The sequence below is a fragment of the Haemaphysalis longicornis genome, unplaced genomic scaffold (genome assembly GCF_048455015.1).
Source record: "Haemaphysalis longicornis isolate Haplotype H1 unplaced genomic scaffold, Haemaphysalis longicornis Haplotype H1 scaffold_7, whole genome shotgun sequence".
NCBI classification, from domain to species: Eukaryota; Metazoa; Arthropoda; class Arachnida; order Ixodida; family Ixodidae; genus Haemaphysalis; species Haemaphysalis longicornis.
Genome location: NW_027526422.1, coordinates 145,549,859 through 145,572,456, shown reverse-complemented (window position 1 = coordinate 145,572,456; position 22,598 = coordinate 145,549,859). Strand labels below are relative to the sequence as shown.

The following is a 22,598-nucleotide window of genomic DNA, read 5'->3' as shown; positions in this document are numbered from 1 at the left end:
CGAATGATGCCGCGCCACTCGAAGCTCTCCCTTGATAACGAGGTAACGCTATCGCGTCTTACATATTAAGACCTAAACGCAGATGCCCCTGCAGCTCTTATTTTGTTCTGTTTTTGCACGAGTATTTGCCATAGTACACTTTATCACTGTATTTGTACGCTTTATTCATTCAATTTGTACTTGCTTGCGCCTGGGTATCTGAAGCTTCCACCAGAGGAACGCTTCACAGGGCTTTCCAGAAAAAAAAAGGCGAGCCATGCCTCTGTTTTTGATTGTTTTCTCTCCTTCTCTCATCCCCTGCCTTTCGAAGGAACATACCCCCCTTTCGCGCCACGCCGCCACCGACCCGGCGACACCCGCCCCTTCACGCTCCGCCGCCGGAGTATCAACGGCGCGCTGCCGCCAGCGATTTCTGACTGGCGCACAGGTCTAATTATGTGTACCTTTACTTTTTCCTGCGCCTAGTGTCTGGGCGGTTGGACTACTCCTCTTCTCCTCCTAACTCAACGCATCGGCCGTTTGTTTAATATAATCCCCGGCATTTTTTCTGCCCAACTGCGTTGCTGCGCGCCATTGCCTGCCGTGCCAGGCTTGCTTTGCCGCCATGACACGGACCAAGAAAAGGCATTCAAAGTAGAGTTTTCACCAGTTTCTTGGCTGTGGCGTAGCCAGGAATTTTTCGTGGAGGAGGAGAAGGGGGTAGCGCTGGGCCAAAATGTATGAGGGTGGAGGTAGGAGGCAAGGCTTCTTGCGCGTTGTTTTTCAAGCGAAGCTGTAAATACCCGTCTTGAAATTCTTATGTGTGTATGCAAAAACACCAACAGTACAGCCCATCGTAAGGAGCTTAGATAATATTAATAATAATAATGATGACGATGATGATGACTTGAATTCACGTTTGCCGCGGTAGGTAGGCCGCGGGTGAATCGTTCGACCGAAGCGCGGGCGGTTACACGGGCACGCATTCGTGAGCGTAATCGTTAGCGTGCTCGCGATCGGCATGGAGATCCCGAAACTAGCCAGGCGAAAGTGGAGGCCAACAAGCACGAAGGCCTCAGTTGCCGTCATGCATTGAGTGTTTGCCATCAAGATTAGCAAGCTTTATCTTTTCCTTTACGAAAGGGACGAATCATTTTTCTATACAGCTATGGCGTACAGGCGGGCACAATTTGAAGGTTATCGCACGAGGGTCGACCGGCCAAGCTTGCAAGGGGCCTAGCGGTTCGTTTCGGAACCATGGAAATCAAAGTTGCACGTTCTTCCCTCCCTTGTTGGCTGTTCTATGCTACAACAATGCCCCGACGACAAACTTCCCACCCTTTGTGCTTTAAGCTTCGGGTATTTTTGTGATGTAATAAAACAGATTTGTGATGAAAGAGATTTGGTTTCCTTTTATCTACTTCGACAATAAGGAAATTGGCAGGGAAGATCTGCTGAAGATGGCGTGTCGTCCGCTTCATTAGGCTGCAGCCCAAATGAAGCGGACGACACACCATTTTCAGCAGACGACAGCCCGCGTTTTATCCTCCCGTTCGAAAATCTATGTGCCAATTCTCTCGAATCTCCCTTCCCCACCCTGAAACTCCCCTTCTCTCTTCCCCTGTGTGCCACTTTGCCCGTGCCAAAGGCACCGTTCAAGCTGCTCCCCTCTCCCCGCGGGGGCCAACAAAAGTGGGCCCAGCCTATGTGAACTTGTGTGGAACCGAAGGTCAAGGAGAAGGAAGTCTAATCCCGACGTTCTTTTTTTGTGAAAAGCCGCGCTGCCCGGCTGTTTTGCTGAGAAGAGGGGGAAACGAGGGGGAGAGCTTAAAATATAGCGGTCTCAGGGCGCATAAAACTGCATGTTGTTTCTGTGAGCAGATTAATTTTTATAAACTGCCCCTTCTGTTTCAGTGCGTGCTTTTTTTTCCTATCTTTGTCTTTTAAAAAAGAAGTCAAGAACTCTCTAGGGAAGTGCTTTAAGTGACCGATTTCGTAGCAGATAACATTAGCAGGGCGTAGTGCGCAGTGTTACTTGAATTGCAGTGAATTTTTCCCTGTCCTATTTGACTTTTGCATATTTTATTACTATTTGTCTGTGCTGGGTATTTCTATGCTTTTATTACCCCTTGACTGGTTTTATACGGAGTCCATTTTTTTCTTCTTTCACCTTGTCTCTTCTTTTCCTTTTTTTCTTTGTCTTCGTTGTCCTTAGGTGTTGAACAAGACACTTGGCTACAATCTTTTACAAAATACCTCTCTCTGTGTATTTTTATGCTCGTATACTTTCTGCTTTGTGCGAGATTGATGATTGTTTCTGGACTGCACTCATTGTTTTATGTATCTCATACAACAATGCCCTGTCGGCGAATGTAGCTTATCCAACTACGTAACCAACTAACTAAGTAACTAAACCCGGACTTACTACAGAACACCTAGGTGCGCTCGGAATCGTCTTCCATGCCACGCTGAAGGAACTGAAGTGTAAAAGTCAAAACAACTGACTTTAATATCCTTTCCCCAGAACGAAAACAGGAGGAGAGTGCATTTTGACTCCGTTAGCACACTTCCTGTTAAGCGCCATAACTAAAACGCAGGCTGTTCATGTTTTACACAGCGCAGATTATAAAGGATAAAAGGCGTGCAGACATTCAGAGGATTATATGCTAATTCGTAGGATTCTTACGCCGCTTGTATTCATTGTGACTTTTTTTTTCTAGCCTTATGGGAGTAACTAAATACGCTGAGCTATTTTATTGTTTTAAAGTTTCGCTTTGTTTCTTTTCGCCAAAGATGTACAGTTATACTAATATTTTATTAAGGACCTCAACTTCACCCATTATGCATATTTGTGCCAAAGCAAGGCGCAGTGCACGGCTGTTGCTTTTCACATTTTTTTTATTAGTGTTTCTGTCACCCTGTAAGAATTGCTTCATTCTTGGCTCGGTTTGTGAAAGCGGTTCAAACGATGAAGATTTTTTTTATTTCGTAAGTTCAATCAATCAATCAATCAATCAAAGTTTTTATTGTACTGTACATAAATACATCTGCATGGAAATATACAGATGGGACCCCAGAATCCAAGAATGGGTTGTAAAAGGGGTCCCTACGATACATGAGGTGATCACAGTCTGTTTGAGCATTTTTCAAACAAAATACATTGTCCTGGTTTGGACAGCCGCTACAAAGGCTTGCAATAAAATCAGGTATATAACAACACGAAAAATGTACAATCAAAAAACAGGAGAACGGTCATTGGCAAATGAAAAAAAAATAGAAGAGTTTGGGGGAAAAGAAGAAAGAAAAAAAAAAGAAGAAAGATCATAATGTGAAAATAAAGATAAAAGCTACTTGCAAATACAAGTTACTTGTTTGTATTCTGTAGATTTTCCGTTTTTTGTATGCATGTTTTTTTTTACATTCCATGTGACCAAATATCGCTACGCTATTATAACATTGAACAGTTTTACGTCCACCGATTTCGCATTTTGGAGTGAATTAACGGCGTTACACGGTGTGTTTTCCCTACTGCATAGTCGTGCATCCGTCGTCGTTCTGGAAGATTTTCTATTGTTGCTTTTGTTCTTGGGTATGCGAATGATGTATTTTGCAAGTTTACTTTTCCCGGTTTTGCTCTAATTTTGGTAAACCAATTTACGTTAAATATAACGACTTAAGGTGTTAACTCAGCCAACAACACATTTTGCTCAAACGCAGGACGTTAAGCGCTTGGTCCGCTTCTATGATTTTTCTTTCCGTGTGCTGGTTCTTTTCTGTTTTTTTTTTTTTACTTTTGTCTTCATTTTTGGGAGACATACGTAAAGTCCGTACTTTTGAATACGTATGTTCCTTGGAATATATTAAAGCTAAGCTTTACTACTCTCGTCCAGCTGCTTCGCGGAGGATGCATAATTTAACCTTTTGACCGGACACAGTGCCACACACCCCCGGCGACACACCCCTCGAAGCGCATCGCGTGATTCGCCAGGCCCGCTTTCGAGGCTGTTCTCTAGTCGTCGTTTTAAGTCGTTCTGCTTATACGAGCAATGGTCGCCGCCGTGGTAATGGGCGATCAGCTGATCGGCAGCCGACCACCCCCGAAGCCTCCTGTTGCGTGACTCGTCTCGCGTCCGGCGAAGGCGAAGGGCGCGTTCGCAGTGAATGAACGCCGCGTTTGCCGCCCTCCTTCTGTGAGCGTTGCACGTGACCGAACGGCTTTGAGCTGTGGTCAGGTTTTTTTTTTCTTTATTGCCTGCTTTGGCACATATAGAACACAGACATTCATAACAGCCGTCAATCTGACTTTGGTTGACGTCGTGTGTTTAAAAGTCCCTTACATGTACCAACGATTCCATGTCGGCAAGACATTCGGGCGGATTCGACACATATTGATTTTCCACGTATGCACTCATTGGCTCTCTAAAATACTGTCTCGCGCTTCGCGCATCGATGTCAGAGTACCTTGCGGCCATTCTTGCTTTCCAAATAGAGCTAAATCTAACAAGCATGATCAAGTCGTAAGGCATACCATCCTCGCTTTCAACAGGCGAGTACCGTATGCCTTGGGCATCCACAGGCAGACCTTTTTTCAGAGTTCGTTAGAGCACATCCCACAGGAACACAGCATCCCAACAATCGATGAATACATGCTCAATAGTTTCAGCTTTTTTGCATATTAAACAGTCAATTCCCCATGGAACGAACAGGTCTTTTTCTGCCATCCACGTCTTAACAGAGAGGGTTCCAGTATGCGGTTTGAAGAAAAACTTCTTTACGCTAGGGGGTACCTGCATACGCTTAACTCTTTTAAGCACACCTTTACCCCTCTCTACTCTATAAATCAACTGGTACATTGGTTTAGGGAGGACTACAGCACACACGTCTTTACACAACTTTTTTCTATTTACTTCACACAAGTACTCCCAAGAAAATCGAACAGCCAAGAAACGGCATGACAGTACAACTTCTCTCATAAAACCATGTAGGCCGCCAGGTATAACATTGGACGTGACTATAATATCCGGTAACGCTCTACCCGAGCGGCCGGTTGAGGTGTCGGCGAAACGCCAGACAGTTACCGGCCTCTATCTCCCCTTCCCCCACCCCCAACAACAAATTCCTCCTCCGCCTCCCTACCCGAGCGCAATTGACAGATAGTTCTTAACGTTGGATCCTTAACATCGCGGAGAAACAAGAAACGATTTACAATTTTACGTACAAACAAGTGTGCTAGTCCCGAGCCTACGACGCTGACCCTACGAAACAGGTTTGTCCGGCTGGTCCGTTCCCAGTTTGACCCACATATAAACACAGCGAATACACGATGCAGTCTGAACATTTGCTCGGGAACAGTGAAGAGCTTGAAGGACATACCACAGTCTGCTTACAAAAATAAGCTGCACACAGTCGTTCTTGAAAATATTGATGAGGGCCACCCTTTCCACTTTTCTGCCCTTTCTTTCATTACGTCGGCTTCCTTCCTCCAATACGGATCGCTGCCTTTATAAAATTCCAAAGGCACACCTAAGTACTTTACCGGTGTGCTGACCCAATTCATGTTAGCGAAAATGCTAGGGGTTGATGGCCAGTTTCCATGCCAAAACCCCAGGCATTTTTTTCCAGTTTACGGCACTTCCATTCGCCTCACAGGATCGTTTGACGATTTCCACTACCGCATTGATGCTTTCGACATCTGAACAAAAAACGCAATATCGTCCGCATAGGCTAAGAGTTTGACTTCTGCCCCATGCAGTCGAAATCCCTGTACGCTGACACTGCGTATAATGCTTAAACAAAGTGATTCAATGTACAGACAAAAAAGTAACGGGCTAAGTGGGCATCCCTGTCGTACGGAGCGCTGTACTTTTATGCTTTCTCCTACTACCTTATTTATTATTAGCCGCGTCTTGCAACACCGGTACGTTATGGTCACACCTTCCCGAATAACAGCAATGCAGCTACATCAAAGCTTAACCAAGCGAAACCAAGACTCAACCCGAGTAAACCAAGCTTATGCTTTGCATTTCCAAGGTTAGCTGACCTAAGCCGAAGCCATTTTTTTGTTTCGTTTTCATTTTTTGTAATTCTGTTTAACCAATTATTCATATTTATGGTATTATAACAAGGGAACGTGTTGCTTCTGCTAATCATGCATTATTCCGCCAATTCAAAGCGTTACATGGTTCGGGCTGTGGAGGTGTTCGTGAAGGAATGCTACGAATTAATACCGACATTTCTTCTCTTCTGTAAGGTTATACAGAGAACCTGAACTATTAAGCTACCAGAGATGCTCATGCCACCACAAGAAATGCGAATGCATTTCTTAGCCGCAGGTTGTCTTGCGTCGTTGAGCGGCGTGCGCCTAGCAACCGCTGTGGCGCGCGCCTAGCAACTGGAGCAGGTGCGGAGTAGCGGAGGGCAAGGGGAGAGGAGGAGCGCGCTCGGCGTGTGAGGGCGCTCGCATCGCGGAGATCGGGCGGAGTAGCGGAGAGTGAGTGGAGAGGAGGAGCGCGCTCGGCGTGTGAGGGCGCTCGCATCGCGGAGCTCGGGGCGGAGAGAGAGCTCGCGCGCGGTCTGGCGCGGGTCTCTCTCTCCTCTCCGCGTACCCCTCTCCGCTCGCTGCGCATATAAATGCAGGGAGCGCGCGCCTCTCTCCGTGACTGCTTGCCGACTGGCGCCTTGATAGCGATGGAAGTCGGTGAAGTCGAATCCTTCGCGGCAACGATACCGCAAAGAAGAATTCGGTGCACCCAATGCATTCGCATTTCCGCACGATCCCCTTCGGGGAGGTGGGGGGATTTTTTCAATCGGTGCGTTGTTTTCGTATTTTTGCTACTGTGCGCGCAAGAACAGTATTTTTGTGTGTGTGGTATGCGAGGGTTTTCAGACAGTGATGCCACACAATTTATTTTTGCCCGGGAATAATGAGCAACCCAAACGTTCTCCGATTCCGGTAACCTGAATTTTTGTGCGCTAAACTCATCAATACCACAGCCCGTCATATCACTGGGGCAAAAGCACTAAGATTACTCGTTTCGGGTGCATAAAAACAGTACAGCTGTTATTGAATGCCATTTCAACAATAAAACATTAAGTGAATTCCCGCCACCGTGTACCGACGACACCGGCTTTCGCTGGTAATGGAATAGCCGAAGAATCGCGTCCGAAAACTATTTCCCAAGCAGTTAGTTGGACGAGGTCTTATTACCGATCTGTCGTCCTTTATGGAACGCCTACTTAAAGGGTCTGTTTATCGAACATTTTTCGTCTGTTTTATCTGAGCTTCTGTTACTTTAGTAGCCATGTTCAGTAATTTATTATTTCAGTAATTTAGTAATTCAGTAATTCAGCAATGTAATTCTCAATGTGCCATTTCAATCTGTTTCATTTTGATCATGTACTTGCCGTGCACTACATAGCATCAGTCGTTTGACGGATTGTGGGGTTTAACGCTTAGGATTAATTTCGATCACCTGGGGATCTCCAACGTGCGCAGAAATCTCGAACATCAGTCGTCGACAGTCTAGCCAAAGCAGCCCACTGAGAGATAAGTGATTTGGTTGGAGAAAAAATGAAAAGAAATGGGCTGTATACAATTAAGCCCTTCTGGGGCCTCAGCTGTATTCAACCCAGTCGTGGGGTATGGAACTTTAGAAGGAAGGAATAGGATAGGGTAGAGAAAAGTACAGAGAGGTAAAGGCAGGATACTGAAGAAGTTCCGCCAGAGGAAAAGAAGAAGAAGAGTCGCCACTGTGACTGGGACCACGACGCACGAACCACATCCCAAACACAGCATCCTGGCGTCATGCTGCGTCGGGGAGGGGCACCTCGTCGGGAGCGGTGGAGCGTCGAGGTTGAGGCTGTACTGTGAAGAGCTGCCCACAGCGATCCCAAGTCTGGGGAGCTTGCTGGATGAAAGTTGACGGAGACGACCGGCTACTCGTGAGCGGGAGCTTGCATTCGACGGCGCAGCAAAGCGCCCGCCGCCCGAAACAAGCACCCATCGCCCGCGACGTGAGGCGGGCAAAGATCGCGAACCACCCCGGCTGCGCGGGGGCGAACGCAAAACGCATCCGCACCCCACGACGCCCGGAAGCGTAGTCGGGTTTCGGCAATGAATCGCCCACGAAAGGAAGAAAACGAGGAGTGCGGACAGGAAAAGGCGAAGGGGCGCATCACTCTTCCGCCATTCCGCTACCCCAGTGCTTTTCCCAGGTGCCCTTGCGCGACTCGGAGCGCACCAGGCGCAAACAATAAAAAACAAAAATCCGCGCACGGCAGCGCGGACAGCTGTGTACACGCGCTGGGCGCCTTCGGCTGCAAGCACGTTTCCCCGAAGAGGGAATAATAGTAACAAAAAAGAACAACGGTAGAGAGGTTTTCGAAGCTTGAGCATTTCTGGGTTCCCGAGTTTCCACGATTTCCTCACGCCGGCGGCCCGGCGCCCATACCGTCTCGCCGTCAGCCGTACGTCGGAGTCGTCAAGGTCACGCGCTTCACGTCCGGCGGACGTACTTATATAAACTTGAACTTCTGCTCATTTTGGTGCGACGGACTTCTGAGTTGCACATATTAATAAAATACCCAGGAATTCCTCTATCAAGCTTGTTACTGAGCGATTACCCCCCAGTTAATTGTGTTATTTACATTCTTTCTGCCTCTAGCCAGAATACAATATAAGAGGGAGGCAAAAGATACAATTCCTAATTTCACATGACAGATCCTTGCGCCTGACTGGCGCGCGCAGAAAACACGTCTTGCGCTCTGGTCGCGACAACAGTCAACTCGGTGAGCTTCATTCAAGAAATAAAAAAAATAAAAAAAGGCAGATCTCTCACAATTTTATAAAAATAATCTGGTCGACACGCAAAGTAATATTGTTTTTATTTGCTGCTACCTGTGACGAAAAAGTAACTGCTGCGACAAACATGTAGGTAACAATGATTTTAGTTGATTCTTCCTTTGCGCAACGAATAAGCAAGACTGGTCAAGCTATGTCAAGCCGAAGCCAGTTGCTGTTGTGTACAAGTTTCAAAGCTCGAGCGAGCATCGATTTCTCGTAGATAAAGAAACCTGCTGCTTTTTTCCGGGCATCTTTTCGCGTCATAAACGAAAGGTAAGACATTTTTTAAGTGCTGGTTGCAAGAGGGGCGAGTAATTGTATGCCTTTCCGTGTACTGCATACGCCGTGCGCTTTGCGTGTGTTGGGCGCAATTGGCTTGGAACAATCTTGGAATTAGCTTGGAACGGAACCAAGCATTTAGCTTGGAACGGAATCATTTGTTATTCGCAAACATGGGCTAAATTTCAATAGGTAGACTGTACTAGAGCCCTTAAATACACTTTCCTTGAGGCTGTCAGCGGTACGTTCACGTAGTCGCGTCGGCGACCGTATCCACATTGAAGCCGGCGCTACCTATATGTATACGACGTGATGTGCGCTTTGGCTACGCTTCTACATTCACTTAAGGTTACCAGAAAAGGCTGTAACGCTTTTTAGAGTGTAAGCTCTTTACGGACGTGCGTTATAAGTTGGTGTTGAGGTAAAATGTAGTCACGGGGTGACGAAACGTGGAAGAAACCGTACGCTGCGTTCATTTATGCGAGTATGCTACGACTGTGTTCTCTGGTGTGCGGCTGATTCCTGCGAATGCGGCGAAGGTATCGCATTTTGCCGACGCGAGCTTGAAGGGGGGGAGAGTGCTGCTTTGCCATCATACCGAACGAAAAACAGCTTACCCACTGGTCCGCTGTCATAAAGCCGTAGATCGCAGGCCCCATTCCGGCTGGCTCGGTAGTTGCTGAGGAGTCCTCCATCCCACATCACCCTGACACAAAAGGTCGCTGCGTCATCGTCGTTTGGGCAGTGCTCGACGACGACCAACGTGCCTACGTGACCATCGCCACCGTCCTGGTTGTCCCACTTCCAGTCAGGTCCCCGCACAACACGCTGGCCAAGGCGAGCAGGTATTCCTGCAGACAGAGGACATGCCCACCCAGCCAACACTCGTTGCGGAAGTGAAAAACCGCATTGACAGAAGCTGGAAGCATCATGCACCCGACAGGCACCATTCGTTTCCACAAACACGAGAAAATAGCTTTTACTGTTAATCCTGAAAGACAACAAAATATTTTCTGTGCACTACTTTGACGGCGTTCGTATCAACCACTGCTGTCTACTCATGCCGTCTGCTGACAATAAAAGTTATCCAGAAATTGTTCCTTTAAAGTGCCTTTGTCTTTATATGGATCTTCATAACTGTATGACATTAGCAGGTGGGTCCATACAACACAGAAACTATGAGTGCTTCCTCTGCCAATTATTCGCGAACATTTTTCATCAATGACATCATTGTGGATGAAATGCAGGAACCAAAATTTTATCTGGTTTGGTAATTCAATGTACCACCGATGTCCTTTATGCTTTCAGCCGTAAACAATATGTTTCCAAACAGCATGAAAGAATCTTGCTTGCTGTTCCAATTAGTGTGATATTCGGGTGTCGACGTATTACTACAACATATCCAGCATTCGAATTGCACTCACTAGAAATTGGCAAATCCATGGGTGCCCGTGCTGGTGCGGTGGTTGGCTGAGTTGAGGTGGTGTTCCCCATCTTGGAAAAGCCTAAGGAAGGACGGAAAACAAGCATAGGGTTACTCTATTTAGAATTTTTCGTGTGGATTAAAAAACGCTGCGACAAAAACCATGCCCAGAAGTTTCGAACGATGGGGTTTTCTGTTCAGAAAAGTAATGGGTGAGACTACATAGTGTTACTACATAAATGCACCAGCTTTGAAAGACCGTACGACGCTAACCCTCGGATATTGCGATATATGGGTCTGCAAGAACACGACCACCCGGTATCACGCCTATACAGTGCCAACACTGCAAATGAGAGATAAAACTTTGGGCAAAGAAAGGCCGGCAACTTCCGAAAATATTATCTCAGACGTGTGGAACCAGGTGTTTCCTTTTCTGGAAAAGGTACTTAGTGTCTAGCAGAAATTGTAAATCAGACTAGCATAATACAGTGCGGTGCTCTCAGAATACATTTAACACCTCTGTTAATCAAGACTCAAACACTAGACTTTTCCTGCCGGTGCACCAACTGATAGAAAAAGCGGCAAGGACACATTTCAAATTAGTTGCAGCATAAGTGGAAAAGTTGTTCGAACATTGTTAAGTCCACACCTTTCGGCGACAGTGATGTACAACAGTAATGACTTGTTCGTGCAAAAGAGGCATTTATATAGGTTCGTAACCTGCACCAGTTTTGTGCCACGTGTTCTCGACAAAGTTTGACCTCGAGCACCGGAAGCACATGACGGCACAAGCGTAATAAGAAAATATGCACTTTAACGATGTCCAGATTATTTCAAATGGAAGCATAAATAAATGCTTCGTCCTGCTGCAGATAACAATATGACTGTTTTCAATATCCTGCTCCTTTTATATCTCTACCTGCGTCTTTAAAAATCTTTATAACGCCGTTTCTGTAGCGTACAAAGCACAATACGGAATAGCGTTTATGGCCCATGGCCCTGGTAGCACGAGACATCGTATGCGGCCTACCGATGGGGCCTCCCGACCTGGGCAGTACTTAAGAATTCGACTCTGCGCCACCGCCGACAGCTAGAGAAGTGAAAAGCGGATTAGTTGCTAAATAAACTCCAAAGAAAGAAGTTGTGCTTTGGTACGTAGAGCGTCGCCTTATTAAATCGGTTTTTTCTTTACTTCATGGGAGTGGTACATTTTTTCTTCAACGTCGCAGACAGTTGCGTTAAATAAAAATAGATGAAAGTCTAGTGGCTATCCCTGTGTTCTCTCTCCTGTCTGCAGCATGCTTTCTCATTTATTGTATATTTTCTGAGCCTATGACCAATCTGGCCCAACAGCCAAAGTGTCTGCCTTACTCACTTCAAGATATTAACTGCACCAGAACATGATTTCACTCAGCTGCAACAACAGGGGAGCGCAGAACATAATGTCAAGTAGCACCTTTATAAGAGTTCTGTACGGGTGGCTGCAGCATTGACCCGCCGGATAAAATTCTATCGAAAGCTCAATTGAAACCCCCACATTTAAAGATCAATTCGTAACGACGTTTCCCATCTTAGGAAAATTATACCATGGGGGGATTATCCCCATTCTTCCAAATGAATTATGGTACAGGCAAACTGCACGTGTGAATACTGCTTAATGATCCCTTACTAAGGGCCGCTGCCAGCTTTAGATAATCAATTCGTGAAGTGCCTCGCACATCACACATTACTGCCTGTGGCACTGGTAAGGTGTCTAGCCGCCTGAGCACTGGGTTAACTGCTTTCCTTATAGGGGGAGGGGAAAAGGATGTTACGGGATATTTCTAAAATAGTGTTTCCGACTGATGTATGTTTTATGCGTAGCGGTGACTTAAGGAGGATGAGGGAAAACTTTATTTATCCCGCCCGTTGTAAGTTCAGTCACTCCGGACGAGTGAGGGCTGTCCTCAGTCCAGGACTCCCTGGCTGTAGCCATCCTTCCGTGCCTAATTCAACAGCCGAAGCTGCGAGCAGGGGTCACAGCTGGTCAGAAACGCCGCCCACTGTGAAGGGTTGGGATTGGGAGGGAGGTCTGGGGTGTTCGGGCATGCCCACACCATATGGTATAGTGTTCCTGATGTGGGGCAGAACATGCACAGAGGGGAGTATTGGGTGAAGAATATTTTGTGCCAGAGCGTGTTGTGGGGGAAGGTGTTAGTTTGGACCTGGCGAAGCATAACTCCTTACTCTTTGGCGAGTTGCTTATGTGTCGGAGTAAACTGTTGGCGGGATAGTCGGTAGTGAGAGAGGATGTCGTGGTATGTTAGCAGGGGTTGGGGCGTATAGTTGGTGGCGGTGTTTGGCAGAGGGTTGTGACTGTCCGCAATCGCCCGGTGTAGTGCTTCTGGAGCCGCGGTAAGTGCCGCTTCATTGCCGACTATGCCTGAATGAAGTGGTGCCCAGATAATGCAGAAGTCTTAATTTTAGATGCAACGCATCTCTTTAACTCGCCTTGTCCCGCGTCGTTGTCGCTGCGTAGTCCGCATCCCTCCCCCATTCTCCTCGCCGCGGCAGCTGCGCGCTCCGCCGCTCTCACCACAGCGCCATCTGTGCGTCAGCGCGGTCAGCGCGCAGCTTGCGCTGGGCTGCACTCGTTCCCGTCGCCGTGCCAGCTGTGTGTTAGCGCGCAGCTTGCGCTCGGTTAAAAAATTTACACCATCTTCCCGCGAGGGGAACCATGGGGTAGAGGCGACGCATCGGGGGTGAGCATGCTGCGTAAATAGAATACACAACAACAGCAATCCACACGCTGACATCGCTAACATAACGGAAACGCAACGGCAACCCCCGATGCGTCGCATCTACCCCATGGTTCCCCTCGCGGGAAGATGGTGTAAATTTTTTTTTGAAGTGTTCTTCAACACCCTGCCGGAACAACGGCCGTCAATAGTTCATTATAGCATCACCGGCATCGACGTTGACGCAAACATTCATGCACGTCGCGGCATCAAACTACGGTAGCCCAAGACTGCGTACGCCGACGTGTTTGGGAAGGGCATGGTATGTTCAAAAGAGCTAAAGCTTCACTACGTGTTCCTTAATATGATCCAATACACTTGTTCAAGCCACGGCCCCTGCCCCATACCTTTACAGATAGATCACAGAAGGAACTCGAAGATTTAGAACAGATTTTATTCTTCTTGGGTCAAGCCAGCGAGGTGGGCTGCGGCATATAATCAAAACAATTCCTCGAGCCACTTCAGCCTGCCTACATGCTTTCAAGGCGAAAGCAAGGCAATACATACAACCACTAATATGCTGATACCCGACATCTGCATCGCTTTCTTTCCTTTTTTTTCCTTGTCCTTTGGCGCGAACTACTTCAACCCATTTCTTTTCCGCTACACCATGTTTGCGTCTTTCATCGATTTCGTTTCTTCGTCTTACGGCCCGAATTACATTAGCAAGCAGACTGGCACAGGCCACAGCTTGGTTCGCTAGTATCAGGGTTCTACGCAGCTGGTGTGCACCTTTTCTACTCACATGCTATTAAGTGCAGGTGTCACGCGGCAAGCATTATTCTACAGCTTTTACGTTTGAAATTCGTCGTTTCGGAATTCCGGAATGTGAAGTGGGCACATTGCCCTTTAAGCTCCGAAGTCCTGCCAATCCCCCAAGTGCGTACGCGACATGAAGAAAGGAACAACTGCAAGTTTTATTGTATGCTGGCAACGTGGGCAGATAGCACAGTCACTAAAGTAATAGGCTGCCACTGTGGGGACTCGGGTTCAAATTCTATGGGATCAAACGCGCTAGCTAATGGGTGGAGGGTGGTACGAAATGCTAGCACCCTCCACCGTGATATCCCGTCCACCGCGTACACCATTCGTCACTTTTCTCCAAGTTCCCCCAGCAACAACGCAGGGGCCTGCATATATGAACAGCTTAGTCCGGGTAGGAGTTTCGTTATCGCGTTCGTTTTATGTACGCTTCAAGCTCTGTGCCGATATCAGGCGCCACAGGAAGCATGCTCGTTACCGGATGCTATACGAAAGGCACCTCACGGCGCGTAGTCCGGCCCCGACATTATCCCTACAAGGCTGGTGGAAAATCAAATAGGACGTTGTTGTATACGTAACTCCAGCGAGAACAGCAGTAGACGTATATGCGTACATTCTTTCATCCTTAATTTTGGGTTTGACACGTGTTGCTGTTAAAATGTTTGTGTAGTATCGAAGTTTGATTCGTTTTAGCTTCACATAAATCTTGGAAACGCGAGCTATGTTGTTCAAAACTTCGATTCTTCCACCCGTGTTTTCATGTTACCATTTTATTCTTGATGGTTTTAGGCCCTTTTGCGTGATTTTATTTGCTCGTCTTTGATTTCAAGTGCGAGACGCGTTGATTGTGAAACACATGTAAGCAGTCTAAGTAGTATCTGTTATCTAATGCATACTGTTTCTTTACCCGTTTTATCGAATTTTGTTTGTTGCATTTGACATGCGATTCTTGTTACGCCGAACTGGGTGGTGCGGCTGCTGATAGGAAAGAGGGTATCACCAGTGGGATGTATATGTGTGTGTGTTGTTATTTCTTGCAAAATAAAGTTGGAAGTTGCGCTCGTCTTGTCCGCTCTTCTCTTCGTCCTCGCCTTTTGCGCAAACTTATTTCTTCGTACGTATATGCGTCGATCAACGCATTGTATGTATTTTTTTTATTAGTAGTTTTCCCCAATGTAGGCGTCTTCATCCGCCGTATAATATTCCACGTTGAAGTTTATTAAAATGACATGCCGGGATCGCTTCGCTTCCAGGCTGCTTTCAGCATAGACGCACTAGGAGACGTAGAAAAATGATCGAGCGGGCGGATTTTACTGGATTTCTCGTCCTCGCTTCTCATAAGAGTCCACACGGTAAAATAAATCTATTATCTGGAGCCGGTTAGGGCCATCCTAGTACAAGTCAGGCTCAAACCGCTCGTTTGCTAAACGGTACAGAACCGACACTTCCTTCAAGCGCATTGCACCCTCTACTGGTTCGCATTAAACTCTAGTGATATTGTGACCGTCTCTTGACCAAAGGCTACTCACGACTTGCCGTTCGACACCCGTTGCTTTCAAGTAAATACTCTGGTTCCAAGTGCAACACCCTGGCTCCGACCCCGGAAATTGAGAATGTTTTACAGCGGGGCTGTTTTTGGCTAGTATTCCTAGAATTTTTGTGTCCGTCTACAAATGTGTGGTGGAAAAAACGCGTTGCCGCAAAGTCAGCTCTGTCGCAAGTGCTCAGCAGGAAACGCCAGAAGCAATCTTTTTATCAAATATTTCATGAACGTTCCGTGCACCGTGTGACGTCACTGCTCCTCGCCCATGCGCAGCACGGCTCTCCAGGAGCCACGCGAAACTGCTCAACTTCCGCCAGTGTAGCTCACGCAAAAAAAAAAAAAAAAACCGGGGAGATCCATTAAGCAGACTGTTACGCCGCAAGTTCTCGAGGCGGATCACAGGCTCAGGAAAGCAAGCGCGAGAGTGTGTGTTCGGGTAGTGTTTGCCGCGTCTAACAAATTCAGTAAACTTTGCAGAAATGTTACTCGCAGGGAAAGCGGAGCGCAGCTTGCTACAGGAATCAGCTGCAAAAATTTTGTGGAGTGTAGAAGTAGTTTATGGGTAGCATTCACTTCCCTTAAGTAGCACTCACTTCTCAAGGCAAATCAAATATACTTCTACAAATTACTTCAGTACATTAGGGACACACAATTTATATAATACTTCCAACCCTGTAACTACCAAACAGCATACTTTGCGTAGAAGACATCGACCAATGCCTTCTACAAGAACGAACTACGGCCGGCAACACAGGGATTATCAAATCCCCTCCTTATTGATCAAAGTTCAGAAACAGATTAATTTTCGCCAACGGTTGTCAAACACACATATTAAAAATGTCCTGCGATACCAGTTGATTGCCAATTGTTAAATTTAACGAAGCATGAAATAAATCGTTGCTGCGAAATTGTAGAAAGCTATGTTGAAATACTCCGGTTTCGGGTGTATTTGGTGCTTCCGTGCACTCCTTACACTGCACGGAAACACGAGTGTTGTGATACCAAACCCTGCGTGAAAATTTCGTTCTGTATTCTTTTGTTTTGTGCAAAGTAGTCGCACATTGTGCGTTTGGAGGGCATGATTGCAAATGTATTCTCTGCAGATTTTTTTGCTATTTTTTGTTTTTGTTTCTTGTTTTGTTTTTATTTTTGCACACTAGACTGCAAGTGTGCAATATTATATACTGTGCCCGCACGCTACCTGCCACCAGGAGCAGGGACCCAGTCAGTCTTCAAGCCTTTAGCCTCTGCTGCCCTTTCTGTACGAAAAAAAACAATAAAAAAAAAAGAAAGGAAGAAAGAAAAAAATTAAAAGAAAGAAGGGATCCCCTCCCTTTCTATTACGGCAGGTCGCAAGTCAGGCAAGCGAGCCTGCAAGGCTGATGACTTGTTTTGACGCACAGGCCTGGGGGAGTAGCGCGAGCCCAAGGACGCGCGCGCGCGGGTCACGCGTACGTTTTCAAACTTTCCGCACCTCCTCCTCGTATCACCCCCATAATAACACTTCGGGGAAATTGGTTCCCGGCTACGACTTCTGGCTGGGGCGCCTCGGCGAAGGGATCAACAAAGGTGCTGTTGGTGGGTGGCCTTCCTGCCGACATGCGGGCGGTGGCTCGCCCCGCAATAATTGCAGTTACTTTTCAACTTCCGCAAGCGTTGTGTCTTAGACCTACGGTCTAGAATGACGAGTTGGTACCGAATATTGTTGTCGGAGGGGCGACGACACTTGGAGCCACGATGATGCTCGGGCCTCTAGCGGGCGGGGAAAATTTGCTCCCGGGGTGAGCTTCCTTTTGTCGACCACGAAGTCTAGCAAGGGCGATAAACTTAGGTAAAGGGCAGTGTTTCACTCAACCATTGGCTTATCCCAAGGATCAAAACTGACCAATCACAAGGTAGGTAAATTCGAGTGGGACACGTTGAGCTCCAGGTTGCGGTGTAGTTACTCTAACTGGTCAGTGAGCTTCCGTGCAATTTACGTAAAACATTGTATATATAGGGCTCAACTGTGTAATGGGCGATCGCTAAGAGAGCCACCCACATTTCAAATAGCGTTTTTCTAAGATTTTTTACATACCGTTAGGTTCAGGCACCTCATTTAATAAAAAACCTGCTGGTTAGTCCAAGGTCGCAGGTTTGATCCCGGCCGTGGTGGCTGCTTTTCTGAGGGAGGCGAAAAGCGAGAGCCCTTGTGTGTTTAGATTTATGCGCACAGTAAAGATCCCTGGGCGGTCGAAATTAATCCGGGACAACCCTACATAGCCCAGCTGTAGCTTCGGCACCTTAAACACCACGATCGTTAATTAATGAAAGCCGCCCGCAGCTTAATGTCGTAGTGCTTAGCTTGGTAGCTTTGTTTTATGTTTTCATGGCGGCCGGGCTGACTGTGAGTGTAGGTAGTAGTAGTATACGTGTGTTTATTGGCGGGAGGACGTCGGAGGCCAAAGAGGGTCAAGGCAATGTGTTGTTTTCTGTCGTGTTTGCAACTTAAATAAAATGGTGATGATTGTGATGTATTTGGTGAAAACAGTGCATATTTGGGTGTAAAAACGCTTATGCTAGAAAACGAAGATAATTAAACGAGAGGTAACAATGACGGTGGCTGTGTTGAAAATAACGGGTATTATGTGCAAGAAAACAAGTGTCCTATTGTTAGCTTTTATTGTTACTTTTCTTGGTTGCCTTTATAACTATGTGTTTTCCTTTGTCACGATGGTGCTGTTGAGCAAAAAGGGGGCTGCAGCCTTTTCAAGTTATCTATGACAGCTTTTTCCAGCGCTTCCTTTTCCTGTATCTGTGTTTATGTAACATCAATAAAGTTTCATTGTTATTATTATTATTAAACAGCGCTGTGCGCCTGATGGCATGCCCCTAGCTCCACTGATGGCAGTGAGGTCCCTGACACATGTCATGAAAATGCTCACCGCCATCCTCACTGGCATCGCGTCGCCCTGACGTCCCACGTGATATGAGATGAGAGCTAAAAATTCAATGTCTGCGAGGTAGGCTGAAAGGCGGTGACTTCTGATCAGGGTTGATCAGTTAAAAAGAATGATGGATGTAAGGGTATATGGTACGTGTATAGTTCTGGGAAGTGTCGTTTCCTTGCATCATGGCAAGCCGAACGTTCAATTAGCACATGGAGAACTGGAAGTCGTCCGTTTAAAAGATATGAGTGTGTAGCGTGTGTATGGACTATTCTTAATGTGCATATTGATATTTCTGTGAACCTGTCCCGTTTGTCTGCACTGTATATGCCTAGTTATGATTTTATAATGTTCAGTTTGTTTGTTTGAGTGTCCCACTGTAGCTGCCAGCGCCTCCGAAGCCTACTTCGAACTAGTGCCTTCATGCATAACTAGAAAACGTGTGGAATATCTGCAACATTGCGAAGAGCAGCCACAGCGGCATTCTAGTCAGCAATTTCATTCCCACAAATGCCACTATGTTCAGGTACCCAGCAGACTACTAAATTCAGTTTTAGAGCATAGGCAGACATTATGGATCTTATTAGACAATTTACAATGAAGTTTGTGGTTCGTTTTCTTGAATGTAGAGCTAATACCACACTCAAACAGTGTAAATATAAGAGAGCCGTGTGATCTGCTTTGTGTAATGTGTTGTGTGTTTGTGGTTGTTTAACGCGCCGACCCAACGTAGGCGATGAGGCGCGCCGTAGTGGAGGGCTCCGGATTAATTTTGACCACCTGGGGATCTTTCACGTGCGCCGAAATCTCGTACACACGAGCGTTTTTGCTTTTCGCCTCCATATGAAAAGCGACCGCCGCGGCCGGGAATCGAACCCGCGACCTCGGGCTCAGCAGCACAACGCCTTGTGTAATGTGTTCCACAGTGGTTGAAATGCCACGTGGCTCTGCTGTAAACATACCGGAATTTTGTTCATTCTCTTCGTGACGGTAAAGTTTGGACCATGTGCACCACATGAACCAGAAGAAGTGGGCTTTGAGGCATCTGTATAGAACATTTTGTACGGATATTTGTGTCGTAGGTGTAGGAACTGCTGTAAGATTAGTTGTATTCGTGCATTTCTTTTGTCAATGGCTCTAAAAGACAAGTAACAAGAAACTGAAGACATTTCTGAAGGAGGAACGAGTTCTGTAATTGAAGTTTTGTACGTTTCATTGGGACCAATTCCAAGTTCCTACGCTTCGACTTTCACTTATAATGAAAGGGGCATACACCGGGAGGGCCGATTAGAAAAATTAAACCCCTTTCACTCGACGTGAAAGCTAAAGGAAGTGCAACGCAGTGATTCGCCATAATGGGCTGTAGCGCCATCATCCGCCCACTGCTCCCATTCAGAGCAATTCAAATTTCCCGCCTCCGCAGTACTCGCGCGCCCTCTGCCTGAAACAGCGCCAGCAAGAGTTCTGTTCTTTTTGTGCTTGCTTTTCGTCCCGCACGTGCCGGCGTTGCACTGCCACTTTTTTTTCGCTCACTATCGCAAAAACTAACAAACCAGCGTTCTAAACTAAATGAACCCGGGTGCTCCCGGTTAATTACATATATTTTGCGTCAAACGTACCTGCAGATTTTTTTTCGCTAAACAACGGGAAGATGTACGACAAGCACCAGTGTTTCAGTTTCACGTTTTTCGAACGGTCATGAAAATTTAAGCCACTTGGTTTTCAAAGCTTCTGCGGGACACCCTATGACGAAAAGCCGGGCTCTGCTTGTGTTCACCCGCCGTGGTGGCTCAGTGGCTAAGGCGTTGCCCTGCTGAGCACGAGGTCGCGGGTTCGATTTCCGGCCGCGGCGGTCGCTTTTCTGATGGAGGCGAAAAGCAAAAATGCCCGTGTGTACGGGATTTCAGCGCAAGTTAAAAATCCCCAGTTGGTCAAAATCAATCCGGAGCCCTCCACTACCGTGCGCCTCATCGTCTGCTTTGCGTCGGCGCGTTATAGCCTACAATCAATCAATCTTTTTGGGTTCGTTATCTCGCTGCGCCGCCTGATTACGGCATCGCTTGATATCTAGCGTTACATTGAGCTACGACGGCAAGGCGAGCCCCTACAGTGCTCTGCACGTAAACAGGTGCACGCCAGAGTTGTCATTGATAAAAGAGGACGGGGTGTTTTTTATGGCTGTTTTCTTCATAGCAAACAATATGTATTTATTGTATGCTGGTCTTCTAGGCACCACTGCATGATCACATTCGACGAGTAGGGTTTGTGCGGGACTCGCACGGAAGGCTTTTGACTAAAGTCGAAACCTTATGTGCAAAACTGGGTTGAGCATTTTTAAAGCGGTTTTCAATGCTGACCGGTATACGACACACCGATACTCCAACCACGACTTCACTAAACTGTTGTAAATTTTCAGCGGGAACATCTTGTCTGCGCCGTAGTAGTGGTGAGAGAGGACTTTTAGAATATTCATTGCCCCTAAGCATTTTCTTTTGAGTAGCTTAATGTGTGGAATAAACGAGATTTTTTCATACATCAGAACGGCTAAAAACTTGTGCTCCTTTTTCACAGGCAAAGCATCCCATTTAGCTGGACGGTGGGCTCAGGATAAATACTACACCTTTTGGAAAATAAAATGCATGTGCTATTTTGGATGTTTAGCTTCAATTCATTTGAATCTTATCACATTACAAGCCTATTGTTGGAGAGTTGTACCTTCCGTTCACAAAGAGACAGGCAAGATGACCTGAAAGTGATATGCACATGGTCTACATAAATGGAGTAAAAAAGTGTCGGGGGCAGAGCCTTCCCGGGTGTGTTCATCTTAACTATGAAAAGCCATTTCTTGCATATAGACTGTGACACCATTTTCTTGCATATAGACTGTGGATATCAGCCCCAACCCTCACTCTCAATTTTCGTTCAGGTCCCGCAGGATGCCGTAGTGCCGAGCATTGTCACATGCCTTTTCTAGATCGAAAAATATGGACATGCAACACAGCTTGTTAACAAAGGCATTGTTTCCCATAGAATTAGAAAGTGACAAGTTGGTCGGTTGTTCATCTGCCGGACCGAAAACCTGCCTTGGAGCTGTCGAGAATACCACCGTATTCCAAAAGATAGAGCAACCTTCTGTTGATCTTTTTTTTTCGAATAGCTTACACAACCAGCTGGTCAGGGCAATCGGACGATAACATGAAGCACAGGAGGCTTCTTGCTTCAGGAGGTTCTCTGGTTTTTTCGCATAACTTCAACAAGAAGGTCTCCAGAGGGCACCGTTTTGCTATTGTAGCTTTTCCCAACAATGTTTCCAATGCACTTGGCAATGAAGAAGACTGACAGTTCAGTGATAGATTTTTCGTCGGTAGAGTGCACCACTATGTATTTGCTGAAAGTTGCCTGAGGTGGTCTTCGGAGTGCTTCGGTGTGACCTCTTTTAGGGGGTCGATCAAAGGTGTTTTGCAGGAATAGAGAAAGTAGCCATAGAACATGCAATCAATTCGGTGGCAAGGCCTGTCACCCGCCACAGAGCCCAACAAGGGAACGTGGCTTTGCAGCATATTGCCACTAGAATCCTATGCTCGGAACCTAGGGAGATGTCTTCGCACAGGGTTAACCCTCGCCGCCAGGAGAAAAAAATGAAGAAATGGTGAAGAGACAACACGGCAGGGCAGGGTTGAGATAGAAAATAGCAACGGGAAAGAAAAAGAAGAGGACAGCAAAAAGCGACTGGCTGATACCCCCCCAGGACGGGTCAGACTGGGTGGCACCGTGTACGAGAAATGGGAGCCAAAGTGACGTGTTGCCTCTGCCAGGGGGCCATGAAGGTCCGAAAACAACCCTGGCTTTGGCTGAGCGACCAGGAGGCCCTTTTCCCCGGACACGGCAAAACCACGCACAGCTTAGGGCGTGGGTGGGTCCAACCTACATGGGCACAGGGTCCCCGGTGTCGCCACTACCGTCACCTTGAATATACAAGGTGCCCCTGCGGGGGACTTTGAGGGAGGGGCGCGTCGGGCTGCTGCAGGAGCCTTCTGCACCCGACTTCGTGCTTTCTTGGCGAGAG

The 22,598-nt window shown here is 46.9% G+C and overlaps 1 protein-coding gene across 1 annotated transcript in view; it reads right to left on the bottom strand.

Annotated features, from left to right (window-relative positions):
• Positions 1–22,598, bottom strand: part of LOC144147099 (E3 ubiquitin-protein ligase MIB2-like) — a 145,123-nt gene that overhangs the window by 105,432 nt on the left and 17,093 nt on the right. The window contains exons 2-3 of the mRNA XM_077679158.1: positions 10,525–10,605; positions 9,718–9,951 (exon numbers count right to left, since the gene is read on the bottom strand). Of these exons, the coding sequence (XP_077535284.1) occupies positions 9,718–9,951; positions 10,525–10,594 (304 nt within the window). The 5' untranslated portion in view covers positions 10,595–10,605. The remainder of the gene's footprint in view (positions 1–9,717; positions 9,952–10,524; positions 10,606–22,598) is intronic.